Consider the following 14,977-nt stretch of genomic DNA (forward strand, 5'->3'; position numbering starts at 1 on the left):
CGGGGGATTTTGGGGGCCTCTAGATGCTCCCATGTAACACCTCTCCTGCGCGAGCTGCACTGGCTGCCGGTGGCCTTCCGGGTGCGCTTCAAGGTGTTAGTAACAACTTTTAAAGCGCTCCATGGCAATGGACCTAGGTATTTGCAAGACCGCCTCCTACCAAACACCTCCCTTCGACCAGTCCGTTCCCACAGAGAGGGCCTCCTTAGAGTGCTGTCGGCCAGACAGTGCCGGCTGGCGACCCCCAGGGGGAGAGCCTTCTCTGTGGCAGCTCCTGCCCTCTGGAATGACCTACCCCCCGACCTACGTACAGTTGCGGACCTGCGCCTTTTTTGCCGAGCCCTGAAGGCCCATCTATTCCGTGCGGCCGGCCTGGCGTAGTTTGATTATGTTTCAGTGGGGGTTTTTGTATGGGTGTGTTTTTAGAACAGGCCTGTTATTTAATTCAATTTTAGAACAGAAACTATTTATTTATTATCGTGGTTTTTAGTATCGCCTGTTCACCACCCTGAGTCCCGTAAGGGAGATAGGGCGGTATATAAATTTAATATATTAAAAAATAATAATAAATAAATAAAAAACATACTTCCTTATCTAGCCTCTAAGAGTTCTGCTTGCAGGGATAGGAATGTCAACAAACCAATGAATAGCTACTATTTAGAAACATGCTATATGAAATCTGGTTTTGGGACTTAACAGCCCAGCAGAGTTTTTGATATTTCACTAAATACATAATTTTTCCATAGGCATAATAGAGAAGGAAGGGAAGGATTACATTTTATTTTGTCATCTTTCTTTTTATTCCCTCCATAAGCTGGCAACACATATACTCACATATCCTATACACAGTTTGAATAAGGGGCCTTTTGGGAAACCACTGCAGTGTATGCTTTTGACCAAACAATGTTAAATTTAAATGTTTTGCTGCTATAGCCCTCAACTATCTCTTATCCATATAGCATAACTCAAAACACCAGAAAATTGTGATGTTTTGTGAGTAATGCTATGCATCATTTCATTTGTTTGTTTTTAACATAGCATGATGTGTGAGCCCATTCATTATGACTTAGTTTTATGTGCAAACTAGTCTCTTATAATTTATTGGGTAAAAATACCAGTAGATTATTTTTCTAAGGATGTGTGTCAAGTGAATAACACATATTAACATTAATATACATTAACATGTATGTTAATTTAAGCTTGTATGTCAGTTTCCAATGTTATATTTATAGGTTAGGTATTTTTAACCATTTTACAGCTGAACTTATTTCACAATGAGAAGTACATTGAAGGTAAAGTAGTCTTAGCAATAAATCATTGTTTAGTAACAAACTGATACACATAGTTTGCAGTAGGAATATTTTTTTCTCCTGAATATTGTTGTAGTTGTAGTTTAAAGCTTTCTAGTTATTTTGCATAACTTGAAAACCCTATTTTCTGAACTGACATTGGACTTTCCATTTTCCTTTCAGGCTTTACAAAGTGCAAAAAAACCAAAAGAGTTCTAACCAAATGTTTCCCATGCACTTTCATAGCTTTAATGATTCATAGTAATCTTGGATCATTGAAAGCAAATATAGTAAGGGGATAAAACTTATTTATTGAAATATATTTTGAGAACAGTGCAAGATTTTACTGTGTTTGAATTGGCCTTATAAAGCAAGTTAAGTGATATTGGATTTAAATAAACTAATGGTTATAATCCCTTAGCCGACATTAATTGACACATAAAGGTTGCCAGGTTGAAGAAGAGTGACTGGAGCAAGGTCTAAACTAGTCGAGAACCTCTGTAAGCCCCCTATAAATTACTTTCCAGGTTACTCCAAGCTGAATTATTTTTATTTCAGACTATTGAATTACTGTGCCTCACCTTAAATTTAAAGAAATTATACCTGAGCAATACAAGCAGTTCTAAAGACACAATAAGCAACCTATATCAAAGAGCTTAGCCTTCTTTCATGAATCACACAGCAGAGGCAAATATCTTCCAAATGCTGAAAAAGTTGAGGAGAAGGAGGAGCAACTCTGTCCACACTTTGTGCATCTATCTGTATTAATACAGCAGCCAAACCTTGTCATTAGGGCCTATTTGATATGCCATGAATTAAAATAATTATAAAGCTATTGTGATTTGATTTTTTTGTAGTTCTCACCTGAATATATGGCTATGCAATATCTTCCATGTTTCTACTAGCTTTGAATTCTGAATTTCCTAAGATTTTGGACATGGAATAATCAAAATAGGGTAAAACATTTAGATATTATTTAACTATAGTTAGCCTGCTTATCCATCTCATCTCCCTTTAAGAGCCAACAAGTGCACAGGTATAATAAGCAGTTAGATTACAGTGATGGAGAGCCCATCATCAAACACTGAGAGAAAATTCATACTGTATTGTTATGTTTTGAAAGCAGTGGAGAAACTTCTAAGCTTTCTGTATTTTCAAAGACTTTGGGTATTTTGAAAAATCTTTTGATCTGTGAACAACCCTTCATGTATAACAGAACTGTCAACCGTATCATAGCCTAAAGATAACTTTCAGCTAGTGATATGAAGACCTATGCTGTACCTGTTCACTGTTACATACACAGATGGTTTGATTTTGAGCTGTAAGAAGCAGAAGCACTGTTATTTGAAGGCAAAAGTAAAGGGCATCTCAGAAATGGAAACCAATGACAATATTTGACCTTTTTTTCCTGAAGTAAAAATCAATTATTTTTTTTTTAAAAAATGCTGTCATGCAGAGCTACAATGCCTATATTATTTTTTTCTGCAAATTTAATGCTGAGTAGATGCATAAGAAACAAAACACTGTGATTAGAATGGAGCACAAACTACATACAGTGTCTTATTTGCAGAATAATGAAATTTAAAAATGGCTGTGATGGCCAATATTGCTGAAGCTGTAGATTCATGTTAATATTTTTTTCTCTGCAAATACATACAGGTTCAGATATTGATTATATCTTTGATGGCATTTTAAAAACAGAATTTTTTTCTTGCTACTCAACCTTTAAGAATATCAGAGATGGGGGAGCTCCTATTGTCTCCTTGAAGCTTTGCCTTTTCCGTAGTCTGTTTCACAATCAGGTTTATCAGTACTTGATATCATCAATTTTATAATCCTTTTATATAATCCCTTTCAATTCATTGTGCTAGTTAAAAACTCCCCCTTAATTTTCCTTGCTTACAGAAAGAAGATGCACCTTTCCCTAATAGCATGCCATTACATATTTTATTCCATGGCTTGTAGAATCTATGATTGCTCAAAAAGCATTTGGGAAATGGATTTTTGGGGAAAAAGTAGGATAATCTGAGCCATCCATCATATGCACCATGACTGATACTGTCATCATACTGGTGGAATATCAAATTTATGATATCTTTGGTTTCAGCTGCCACAGGTGTGAACAGAAATATAAACTATATAATATATAATAATTATATAATATAGTTATATATAAAATAGATAATATAGAATAACTATATAATAGTTTGTTATTACACATTTATGTCATTTGTAATATCCATGTCTATATCACACTTCTACAAATAGAAGGACCTATACAAAAGTTACTAAAATGGATATGTCTTTTGAGGGGGTTTTAAATCACAGATTGCAAAGTGGGTGGTATGAAAAAGCTGGTATGTGAATTGAAACAGATTTGTTACCTGCTGCATGGAAAAGACGTTAACTAGGTTTCAAGCCCAATTTGGTCACTAATGTTGCTTGACAGGGATTGCCTGACAATGTAAGATTATTTAATATTTGCTAAAGGGAAGTCATGAAAAATGATTCAGAAGGTTTTTTGAAGATGTGAGACATACTGACAAATCTGTAATGTGTGTAACAGGCAAAAAATTTATTGCATGTCATGTAAAATAAGAAAGCCTTGATAGGAAGAAGACAGTAGAATGTATAGAATAGTGTTGTTAGGATGTAACTACTTGCCTATTATTTACCATGATTTCACTGAAGGATTTTCATATACATACTGTATATGAATGCATACACATACATACACACACACATACAATGACAGTTTGAAGAAGCTGCTAAAAAAACCCATAAAGAACCATACTGATGAATATTCAGTGATGAACCAGCAGTTTAGAAATTAAATATTGTGACTGAATGCTTTTTCTGGTCTTTCCTTCCACAACATATTTATTGCTGAATGAGCACCAAAGTTGGGATAAGATTTGCTTTTCAATGATTCTGGCAGCTAAGCATAGCAGAATTTCAGTAATGCTAGAAAGAAATGAAATAATTGCACTTATATTGATTGTACTGTTACACGTGGAGTAGGTCCCATTGGATTCAATGAGTTATTTTTGAATAGACACAGCATGATGAGATCACACTAATAAACTGTGATATATATTTTCCTACAATTACAATTCAATGATTTCTTAAAAGGGACAGAAGGGAGTGTTAAAATACTTTCATTTTTATTTTATTTAGTCATTTTATATATTTCTTCAATCTAAAAAGACTGCTAACTGTTAAGTTAAGAACAACAACAATACCACCAAAGCAAAATCCTAACAGGATCAATCCAATTATCCCTAATTATCACAATAATCAAAACATTAAAATATTGAACTGTGTTGAAAAATCATAATTAATTAGCCTCTAAATGCCTTCCACAACAGTTTTAACTAATTTTCAGATGGAAATGAAAATTGGAAAATTATATATGCCTCACCGAGGAGGCTGTTTCAAAGGAGTGGAGTGGAGCACCCTATTCCATATATTTACTATTGCACTTTGTGGCATTTGAGAATCCTCATGAGGCATTCTCTGTTCACTTTGACTGAATGGGCAGAATTTATTTGGGAAAGGTGTTCTGGTGGACGCCCAGGCCCAGGCCCATATTATTGCCATAATATTATATGCCATAATATTATATGGCAATAATGGCAGTGAAAGTACCCTGTACAGTAAATACAAAACTATTGGACTTTGTACCAACAGAAGTTTCTGGGTGGGTCTGTGGGGCAAAACTGATCCAGGTGAGAGATGAGTTTGGCACATCTTCTTCTAGGTAAAATAATAACTTGCGTTCCAGTCAAGCTGGGCAAGGCTCTTCTGCCCATAGTGTCTACCGACACTTCTGAAAGGACCCATGAGTCCAAATTGCAACATGTTCTCCAGTTCACCTTCCCTACTTTAGGGTTCAAGATGTGTAAAACCAAGCTACATGGATCTTAGGATTAGCTCGCCTTCAGGTCTCCATATTGCACACCAAGTCAGCTTCTTGTCCACAGTTTTGTGGTGGATGGTGCTAGATTTATTGAAAATGTATTTGGTGGCATACTGGACTTAAGAGTTTATGTTTTTTCAAACTCTCTATCCTTGGAATGGCTATCTTCTCCTGTCATATATCTTTCTGTCCACAGCTAATATTATCTTACCTTCTATCTTTGTCCCCTTAGCAAATTGCAAATCAGCTCCCCTTTCACAGGAAATGAAACACCAAACAATTACGCAAAGTGAATTCCACTTCATACTTCCACGTGGCAGCTATTCTCAGTTGCAAAACTCCAATCCACTTCTAACTTCTTCAACAGCTTGTTAGAACAGCTGCTTCCTTGCATAGGACCTGCAGTTCTCAGCCCCAAACCTTTCTTTCTTTCTTGTGGGGCAACTTCATTCTATGTTCCCCCAACAAGCTACAGCCTCTTCAGATCTTGCCTGCCTTCTGAGGTACAGCTCTTTAGTTCTTCCAACTCTCTACCCCGAGCTCAGCTTTCTTCACTAATTGCCTTTTTAGTTGTTTCAACATTTCAATGGTTCACTTTAATAGACACTAAGATAATTGTAGCACCACTTGGTAAAACAACGAACACCTATTTGCTACACTTGTAGAGTAAAACTTAGAAGGTACAATAATAAGGCTGAAAGAGATGTTAGAGGTCTTCTTGTCCAACTCCTTGCTCAAGGCAGGACGCCTTACCCCATCCTGGTCAAATGATTGTCCAGTCTATTTTTGAAAACCTCCAGGGAGCACCCACGACTCTAGAAGGCAAGCTATTCCAATGATTAATTGTTCTCTACTTCTAGGTTGGCTCTCTCTTTAACAAGCTTCCACTCATAACTTCTTATCCTCTGGTACTTTGGAATGTAAATCAATCCCCTCTTCTCTTTGGCAGCCCTCAAGTACTGGAGACAATTATCATGTTCCCCTAACCCTTCTCTTTGAACAGCTAGAGTGATGAAACAAACACACCTTAGCCACTTTGTTGCCATCTTGTTATCAATCAGGTTTTCCTGCAATATTTATTGTGTATCCAGTAAATCAGTGGTTCTCAACCTTTTTAATGCCGCGACCCCCAACCGGTCGTAAGTCGAGGACTAAACCGGTCGTAAGTCAAGGACTAAACCGGTCGTAAGTTGAGGACTACCCAACCGGTCGTAAGTCGAGGACTTTCCCTTCCCGGGAGCGCCGCGCATGTGTGGTTCCGCCCCCTGTGCCAGCTGAGGCGTAGCTGGCAAGCGGCAGAGATGGAGCAGGCAGACCACCAGCTGGCCCAGCCCAAGGGAGGTAAGGCAACCGCCGGAAAAGGGGAAAAAAATGGTGGACAAAAAAATGGTGGACAGCCTTGCTTGGCGACCCCATGAAATGGTCAATCGACCCCAAATGGGGTCGCGACCCATAGGTTGAGAACCGCTGCAGTAAACAAAAGAACAGTAAAATGTGAATGAACTTATAGTTCTAGCCATGCAATCAGTCAAAGGCATGCTGTATGTGGTCAGGGAGATGCATATTCTGTGAACAGCCTGTACTTTCATTTCTTCAGGGTCTCTAACCTCTTTTCTATAAATCTGTGCTTGAAGGTGAGGAGAAATGTTGGGTCCTTTCTGTCATGTGTGCAAATATTTCTTCTGTTTTTCCTCCCAAAGGCAGAATTGTACTGTTGTAATTGAAAGCAGAGGTCTATGTGAACATTATTGTACAAAGGAAAGGGTTAGGACAGTTCTGAATTTTTAAAATTTCTTGCAAGATCTCTGTTAAAACTCTTCTTAACCCAGCTGGAAAAGTTTTTTTTTTAAAAAAAACCAAAACACCAGTACTTTAAAGTTTTACGGAGGAAAAAAGTCCTTTGCATTTCATCTGTGGTTCCATTTCATATTGGTTTTGCAATTGGGTTGAAAAGATCAGGATTCAGTTTCTTTGTAACAGAGGAATATACTTTTGTGACCTCCTTTCTTGAAAAAAAATGTAATAGGGTGAAGACGCCCTCTGGTGGAGAGAAAAAGGCATTTCTATTGATGTAACATGTGATCTATGTCCAGTTGCCCTATAAAACCGACTTGCTTGTATTCAAAATTAGTATTTGTTAAATAAGTAACAGTTTTCTGAGAGCAAAATCTTGATCCAATCAAAATAATTCAGATAGATATAATATGAACTACATTAAGAATATTTTGTAGTGTTTAATCCATAAATAGGAAATCAAGATAGAATTAAATAGTTATTCTCTGCTTCTTCTTCTCTAGAATTACATAGTTTCTATTAAAGGGCCCCAGAGTGCAGCTATGTATATATTCTATGTAAGGCAGGCAGTGCCTTACATAGGCCCCAATGACCATCATATTACTAGATTCATACTATATCTGTACTATAAAAATAAATACTTGGATGTTTGCTGATTTTTAAGACAAGGAACTCCATTTACTTTTCTCCCCAAGATTTCTCTTGCTCTCCAGAATTTCACTTGAAATCAGTAGGATAATGATCATGAAAAGTATAAATTATTCTGTTCTTCAATGCATATCCATAGTCCAACATTCCACTCATAGATTGAGGTTTCAGGTGGCTTAAAAGGGCTGCTAATTATTTTTTTCTTCAGATAAGATGTTAGTGGTAGAGAATAATAAGTAAAAACATTTTATATCTATTGTCCTATATCAGTAACAGGACAGTCTAATTAATATTGAATTAATTATACAAAAAGGTTTTATCTCAAGTCTGTGTTAAGAGGAGAAGAGTACAAAATAAAAAGAAATCTAATATATTCTCCTTTTCTTCCTCCTCCATCCTTATCATATCCATATTGGTATCCAGAGAGTCTACTTTCATTATAGGAGCTACTAATTTCTCTCCCGGTTTCTCTAGGGGGTATCCTAATATAAAGAAATTGCTTTGAAGAATAGAATTTGTAGGATTGTGCATCTATTTTTAGGTATAATTGGGAGAATGGAGTGAATTGGTGATCTCTGTGCACATCTGTGTACAATTGCACGGGGGGGGGGGTGTGTCATTTTAATTCGGTCCATGTTTACTGAAGAAAAATACATTATACCACTGTATTTATTGATAGTGGTGGTTTCACATTTTAGTTGCAAAATATCTTGCATGAATGATATGTGTGGAAAATGAAAGATCTACTCATTTAAATATACACAATGACCAGGAGCTGAAATCTAATATCCATTAAGTGAAATGACAGCCACAATTCATCTGTAATGTCAGCTGCACAGAGCTAGCAAGAAAATCCTGAACTAAACTGATAAAGATATGATTGTGCTACTATAATGGTTAGTCAGTGTTGCTCCAATATATGAAGAGACAATATTAGGTCAATGTTGATAGGAATAAAAACATATCTTATGAATGATATTAGGCTAAGCAATTATTACCTTCACTATATTATTCTGGATAAATTATACTTATCTCACAAACCACAGCTGAGTTCACATGGCATACAGTAATGCTTTGGATAATGTGTAAACATAGCCAATATGTGGTGGAAAATAAAAATACTTTCTAGTATTAAAAAAAATAATTTGACCTACTTCAGACATCATGCTAGTGAAGCTTCCTTAGCTATGATTTCTTGAATAAATCATGATTGTCTGAGTTCACACAATGTTTGCCACAAATCATGTTTCATTAATTACAGTGCCTAGCTTCATAAAGCATGTTAACTCATAGGCAGACAAACCACATTGTGGTTTAATGTGATATACGAACTCAGTCTATGAATGTGCAATCAGCATAGTTTATTGAGCTGTGCATATTGTATGCTAACTGAAATTTGGCCAAACACATTAGTAACACTTTCTGAACTGTGAAATAGCTTTCCTGCTTGTTCTATTCACCATTGACCTATTGTACAATGGTACAATGGAAACTGTACATTCATGGTTCCCTGTCCTTATCTGCCTTAAGGATGAGAATACTTGACTACGAATCTTTATGTACATTTAAACATTGTCCATTGAATTATATGTTGACGTGAGAGCTAATTTCAATATAAAGCGATGTCGCTATGATTTCTGCATACTTCACATTATGCCAATTGCAATGAAAGAATGATTTCTGCAAAAATATTATTTCATTAGAAACTGAATAGTCTCTGATTTCTAATAAAGCTTGTGAGGTTTTTCTTTAAGGGATAAATGTATTTATGGCTATTTAACATATAAAATAGACAAGAATATCTATTTAAGGTCCAAAACTTTTAATGTCCATTCAGAAGTATTTTAAAGCTATATCTGGGCATTTTCATAAATAGAATTTTTATCTCATTTATGAGAGGAACTCTACCATTTTCTGACAAACACATTTGTAGCATATATTCTCTTTTTCTTCTTTCTGTTGTGCTTTTAGGTTATCATGGTCTTTACTGTGAGGAGGAATATAATGAGTGTCTTTCAGCCCCTTGTCAGAACGGAGCTACCTGCCGAGACCTTGTCAATAGCTATGACTGTGTGTGTCTGCCTGAGTATGAAGGTGAGCAATATTATATTTTAGTAGAAACAGATTTATAGATTACTGCAAATCCGCCTAATAAATATATGTGCATAATTTAAATTTCACCATTCGCCAGATAAATCTTTTTGTGGACATTTCAGACTCTAGTACTAAACAGAGTTGAATAGAATAGCATTTTCCCCTTAGACCCTTATACTAGTGGCCTAAATTAACAATGGTAAATTGATAATTGCCTCGACTTTGGAACACAATTAATGAAATTTTCTGATTAGGACAAAGATTGCTCTTTGACCTAAAAAGAAAATTATTTGAAATGGAGAGTAGCAATTGAATGTGCAAATAGAAGCAGTTTGTCATTAAGTTTGTCATTATGGTTTTTAAAAATGAATAGATGAATGTGTATACATCTAATTGAGCAGTCTATGTGCATATATTATGTTTGCCACAAAAAATAAAGGAAAAAACAAAGACTTTTGAATGCTGATCAAAAAGAGCAAGGAAATACTAAATAATTTTTTATCTATTATTCTCAGGAAAACACTGTGAATTATACAAAGATCCTTGTGTAAACATCAGCTGTCAGAATGGTGGGACTTGTGACAGTGAAGGGCTAAATGCTACCTGTATCTGTGCACCTGGATTTACAGGTACATTTTTTGAAAATTGCACAATATGCAGAGATAATTATAAAAATGCAGGAGTAAAGTAAATGTAAAATATATTAATTTGCACCTGCACTATTTATTATTCCAACAAATTGGTAGGCAGTTTAGATAACTACTTTATTCTGAACTAAAAGAAACATAGCAATAACCATATTCATGATGTTTTTATTCATATGGTAGAAAGTATATGAAAGTGAGAAGATCTTCCATAAAGGGAACTCAATTAAGGATGCCATTTACAACTGTATCCTTCTATTTATTTATGCTAACTGATTCTTTAATTTCTTTCTGATTGATTGGCATATTTACTGCTTCACAATTCTGGGTTGATTCAGATTTGGGTAAGGTTTTTTTGTATAAGGGGAAAGGATAGTACTTTGGCACATGTTTCAAAGTACAGGTAGTCCTCAACTTACAAGCATTTGTTTAGTGACTGCTCAAAGTTACAGTGTCACTGAAGAAAGTGACTTACAACTTAACATCAGAAATTCTGGCCCCAGTTTCAGTCGTAAGTTGAGGACTACCTGTATCAAAAATATAAGGAATCCAACCACAAGATTTCTACTGCCACGTCTGTTTTGGTCCTTTAAAACATCATCCTTGAAACTCGAGTTTTACAGAGAAACTTACTAAACCTAACAAGTCCTGTGGTGACTAGACGTTATAGGAAATGCAACCAATACAGCTGAACAACACCATTCTGGGAAAAATGTTTCAGAAATTAATTTCCTACTTCAGAATTCTTTAGAGCAAATTCTGTTGAAACAGACATTTTCAAAAGAAACTTTGTTCTGATTACAGTAATCTTAATTCATTCCAGCTTTTTTCTAGAAGTTTGATTGCTTTGCTATGCATATTTTTGGATTTCTTGTCATTGTTATTGTTTTAATCTCCTATGCAACTCTGGAGATACGGTATCTTGGACTGTTGTTTTAGAAGCCAATAATATGAAATGAAGGTGATAGCTGACAAAAAGAAGAATACAGGTGAAATTGCTTCCAACAAGAAATAGATATACAAACTGAAATGATATAGAAAGATAGAGATATAGAAGGAGATCATGTATACTATTTTACTTCTACAGTTGCAATAGAAAACTGTCTTTCTTACCTGTTTTAAGGTGAAGAATGTGACATCAACATAAATGACTGTGAGAGTAACCCTTGTCGCCATGGAGGACTGTGCATAGACCAATCTAATGGATATAGTTGCCATTGTCCACGTGGATGGGTTGGTGCAAACTGTGAAATACGTAAGTGTATTTATTACTACTCATAGTACATTGAACCACAGAAATATTGTTTTTATGCAACATATTTATTTTAGTATTTAATCAAATAGAGTTAGCAGAAGTCATAATAATGTCATAGCAAGAAACTCTGCACAGTATGTCTTCCATAATACTATAACTAGTTCTTTACAGACTTCATGTCTGAATGTAGTTGAAATTCCTGAAGATTTGAAAAAGGCTTTCCTACAAAATTATAGTTCCAGACATTTAATGCAGTTTTAAAAAAAATAATAGTAAGTAGCAAATACTTATAAGAAAGCATGTGTGGATCATGACAATGTTGGAATAGTCTGTCTAATCTAATCTATGTTAAGCTTCCAGGAACCACTGCTAGAAATATCCTGGGAATGCATATTTTATTGTCTGCCCAGCTGAGATTGGCTTTTTATTCCATGCATATGGAAAAACTATAAAGTGATACCCTTTTAGAGTTGTGTCTGCTTTTATGGATTGCTTTTTAATTTTATTTATTCATAGGATATTATAAATGGGAGATGTAGTGTTGGTATATAAACTATAGGTAGTTTGCAAGTGACTTCAATTAAACGAGTTCATCAATTAACAATTAAAGCAAAATTGTCCTGTAAATTGCTTAGACATTTTAATATGTGTTGAAAAGCACCCACTCCTGCTGAGATTTAAAAGAACCACATAACTTTTTATGAGATGATATTAAACTAAAAAATGGAATCTTTTCCAGTTTTTTGCTTATGATTTATACAAAGAAACTAATCCACTTGAAATTTTCATCATACAATTATGGCACATATTTTCAGATCTATATACTATTAAAATTCTAATACCTGTTTGTTTGTAACCTTCAATTGGGTAAAATTGGGTATGGGGCATGCGTCCTGACATTCTGCAAGTTAGCCTCCACAGATCATGTATGGTGCATTTGGACATTCTCTTATGCATGTCTCCTTTACAACAATGCTTTCTACCATTTTGGAGTGATGTCTAGTTTTCAAGAGAAGGAGAACATAAAAGTTAATGTAAATAAAAAGAGATAAGAATTGTGCTGTTGGCTATAGATTTTATAATGAATACCTGAATGTTCAGATGAACTGAATATTTCAGTTCCCATTTTACCCTGTTGATAAATAGAACAAATGAATTAAGTCCTAGAGATAGAGTACCTCATCCTCAATCCATATTTGCTAATGGGTATGGTATGGCTTGGGGAAATAACTCTCTTGTTCATAAAATTCATTCTTCCAAGCTGCTGTGTTCTAAGAAATGACATGCAGTAGTCGTTCATCTTCACATAATCAATTCTGTGACTTTTCACTGCATTATTTATTTTTGAGTATGTTTGAACCAAAGAATAAACCAATATTCTACATACAATTTTCCTAACTCACCTAGATTTAACAGGTAAAAGGCCATTAATTCCTCCATAGTGTGATTAATATGGGAAGGCTCAGAAAAATTATATTTGTAGTGGTGTAGTATTTATATTAGGTTTTGTTAGCATCTGGGGCATAGTTAAGGTTGTTGTTTTTTTCATTTCTAATGTGTGTTTTGTTATGAGCCTGGAAACTATCCAAGGGTGAATGACAATTTATTTCAGTGATAGACAATAGGCTGACTGACAGCTGGATTTAATATCCTGAGTCATAAAATAATCCTTGAAAAATGCATTCTATGCAGTGCTTCAGTATAATGTATTGTAATGACAATATTATGCAAGTTGTAAGAAAGGGATAGATTGCTGGGACCATATGCCTTTATTGCCTATTGAAGCTGATCTTCTCTGATAGCAAGCAGTTCAAAACCTTAGTTTAATCCAATATTTAAAAAACTTCACAAGTTTAATATAGATAACAAATAACGGTGAGATGTAGACCAAAAGGGAACATTACTTTATTTGAGCTACTCTTCCACCTATAAGATTCATTCCTGGCAGATAAGAAAGAACAAGAAATGCAAATACAGTATTAATTGGAAAGTAGTCTGAATGGATATCAAATCCAATAATTGTCTTGGGGCAAAGGTCACTTTTAGACTTATGTGGACAAACCATACACTTAAATGTGTGCAGTAGAAGAAGTGGTCTAGAAGCTGTTTCAGTGATACTGAAATCATGATGTGAGAAATTGTCCACTTTATTTAGGAATAACCAAGTAAATGTAGACAACGGCGGTGTTTCAGTGGCAGAGGAGGCAAAAGAATATGCAGTTTGTAATACAAATAGTCCTTGACTTTAGCAAACATTCAGAGTTATAATGGCACTGAAAATATGACTTACAACCAGTTCTGTAATGGGTAATGTAGCATCCCCCACGGACAGGTGTTCCTAGTTCAGGCACTTGGCAACCAGTATGTATTTACAATGGTTGCAGCATCCCAGGATCATGAAATCTCCATTTGCGACATTCTTAGCCAGTTTCCAACAAGCAAAGTCAATGGAGGAAGCTGGATTCACTTAATGACTGCGATTCACTTAACAACTGCAGTGATTTGCTTGTGGCAAAAGAGGTCATAAAATTGGGTGTGATTCACTTAGCAATTGCTTAGCTATTCTGATTCCAATTGTGGTCCTAAGTCAAGGACTGCCTGTAGTTCTTGCTAGCTTTGTAGACCTGTATGCAGATTAGAATGCCTTCAAAAGAAGGAGCAGAGAGTAAAGTGGAATGTGCTTTTTGTGCCACAAGGAAGTGGAAGTGCTATTATGAATTAATACCATAATTGTTCCTTTTCACTCTTCTAGATCTACAGTGGAAATCAGGGCATGTGGCTGAGAGTCTGACAAATATGCCTCGGCATTCTCTGTATATCATTATTGGAGCCCTGTGTGTAGCATTTGTCCTGATGTTGATCATTCTCATTGTCGGGATCTGTCGCATCAGTCGTATCGAATACCAAGGTTCATCTAGGCCGGCCTATGAAGAATTCTACAACTGCAGGAGCATTGACAGTGATTTCAGCAGTGCTATTGCTTCTATCCGACATGCCAGGTATGCTTGGCGGAAACAGAACCCCCTTTTTGACAAAACAGCAAGTTAGGTGGGAAACCAGTTCATGCTGTAAGAAACAGCCTCAATGATAGAGTGCTTCTGCCTACAAACATTTTGAGGGATGAAAAAATAAGTATGTTAGTGAATAAGCCTACACTACTGTCTGTAGTCTGAGTTCTATCTATCTGTCTTTGGCTTATACAAGCTTTTTAATATATAATCTATCTTCTGCAATTTGGGAGCCACATTACATGATACGCAGGTCATTTGTGATTGGTTAATATTATTTTCCTAATGCATACACACTCAGGAACAAAATATTATTTTCCTAATGT

At 35.5% G+C, this 14,977-nt stretch overlaps 1 protein-coding gene across 1 annotated transcript in view; it reads left to right on the top strand.

Moving 5' to 3' along the window:
• DNER (delta/notch like EGF repeat containing) overlaps nucleotides 1-14,977 on the top strand; it is a 53,284-nt gene that overhangs the window by 36,797 nt on the left and 1,510 nt on the right. Inside the window, exons 9-12 of the mRNA XM_015816303.1 lie at nucleotides 9,622-9,744; nucleotides 10,260-10,373; nucleotides 11,512-11,643; nucleotides 14,396-14,642. Of these exons, the coding sequence (XP_015671789.1) occupies nucleotides 9,622-9,744; nucleotides 10,260-10,373; nucleotides 11,512-11,643; nucleotides 14,396-14,642 (616 nt within the window). The remainder of the gene's footprint in view (nucleotides 1-9,621; nucleotides 9,745-10,259; nucleotides 10,374-11,511; nucleotides 11,644-14,395; nucleotides 14,643-14,977) is intronic.

The sequence above is a fragment of the Protobothrops mucrosquamatus genome, unplaced genomic scaffold (genome assembly GCF_001527695.2).
Source record: "Protobothrops mucrosquamatus isolate PMUCROS unplaced genomic scaffold, P.Mucros_1.0 scaffold420, whole genome shotgun sequence".
In the NCBI taxonomy this organism is placed as follows: Eukaryota; Metazoa; Chordata; class Lepidosauria; order Squamata; family Viperidae; genus Protobothrops; species Protobothrops mucrosquamatus.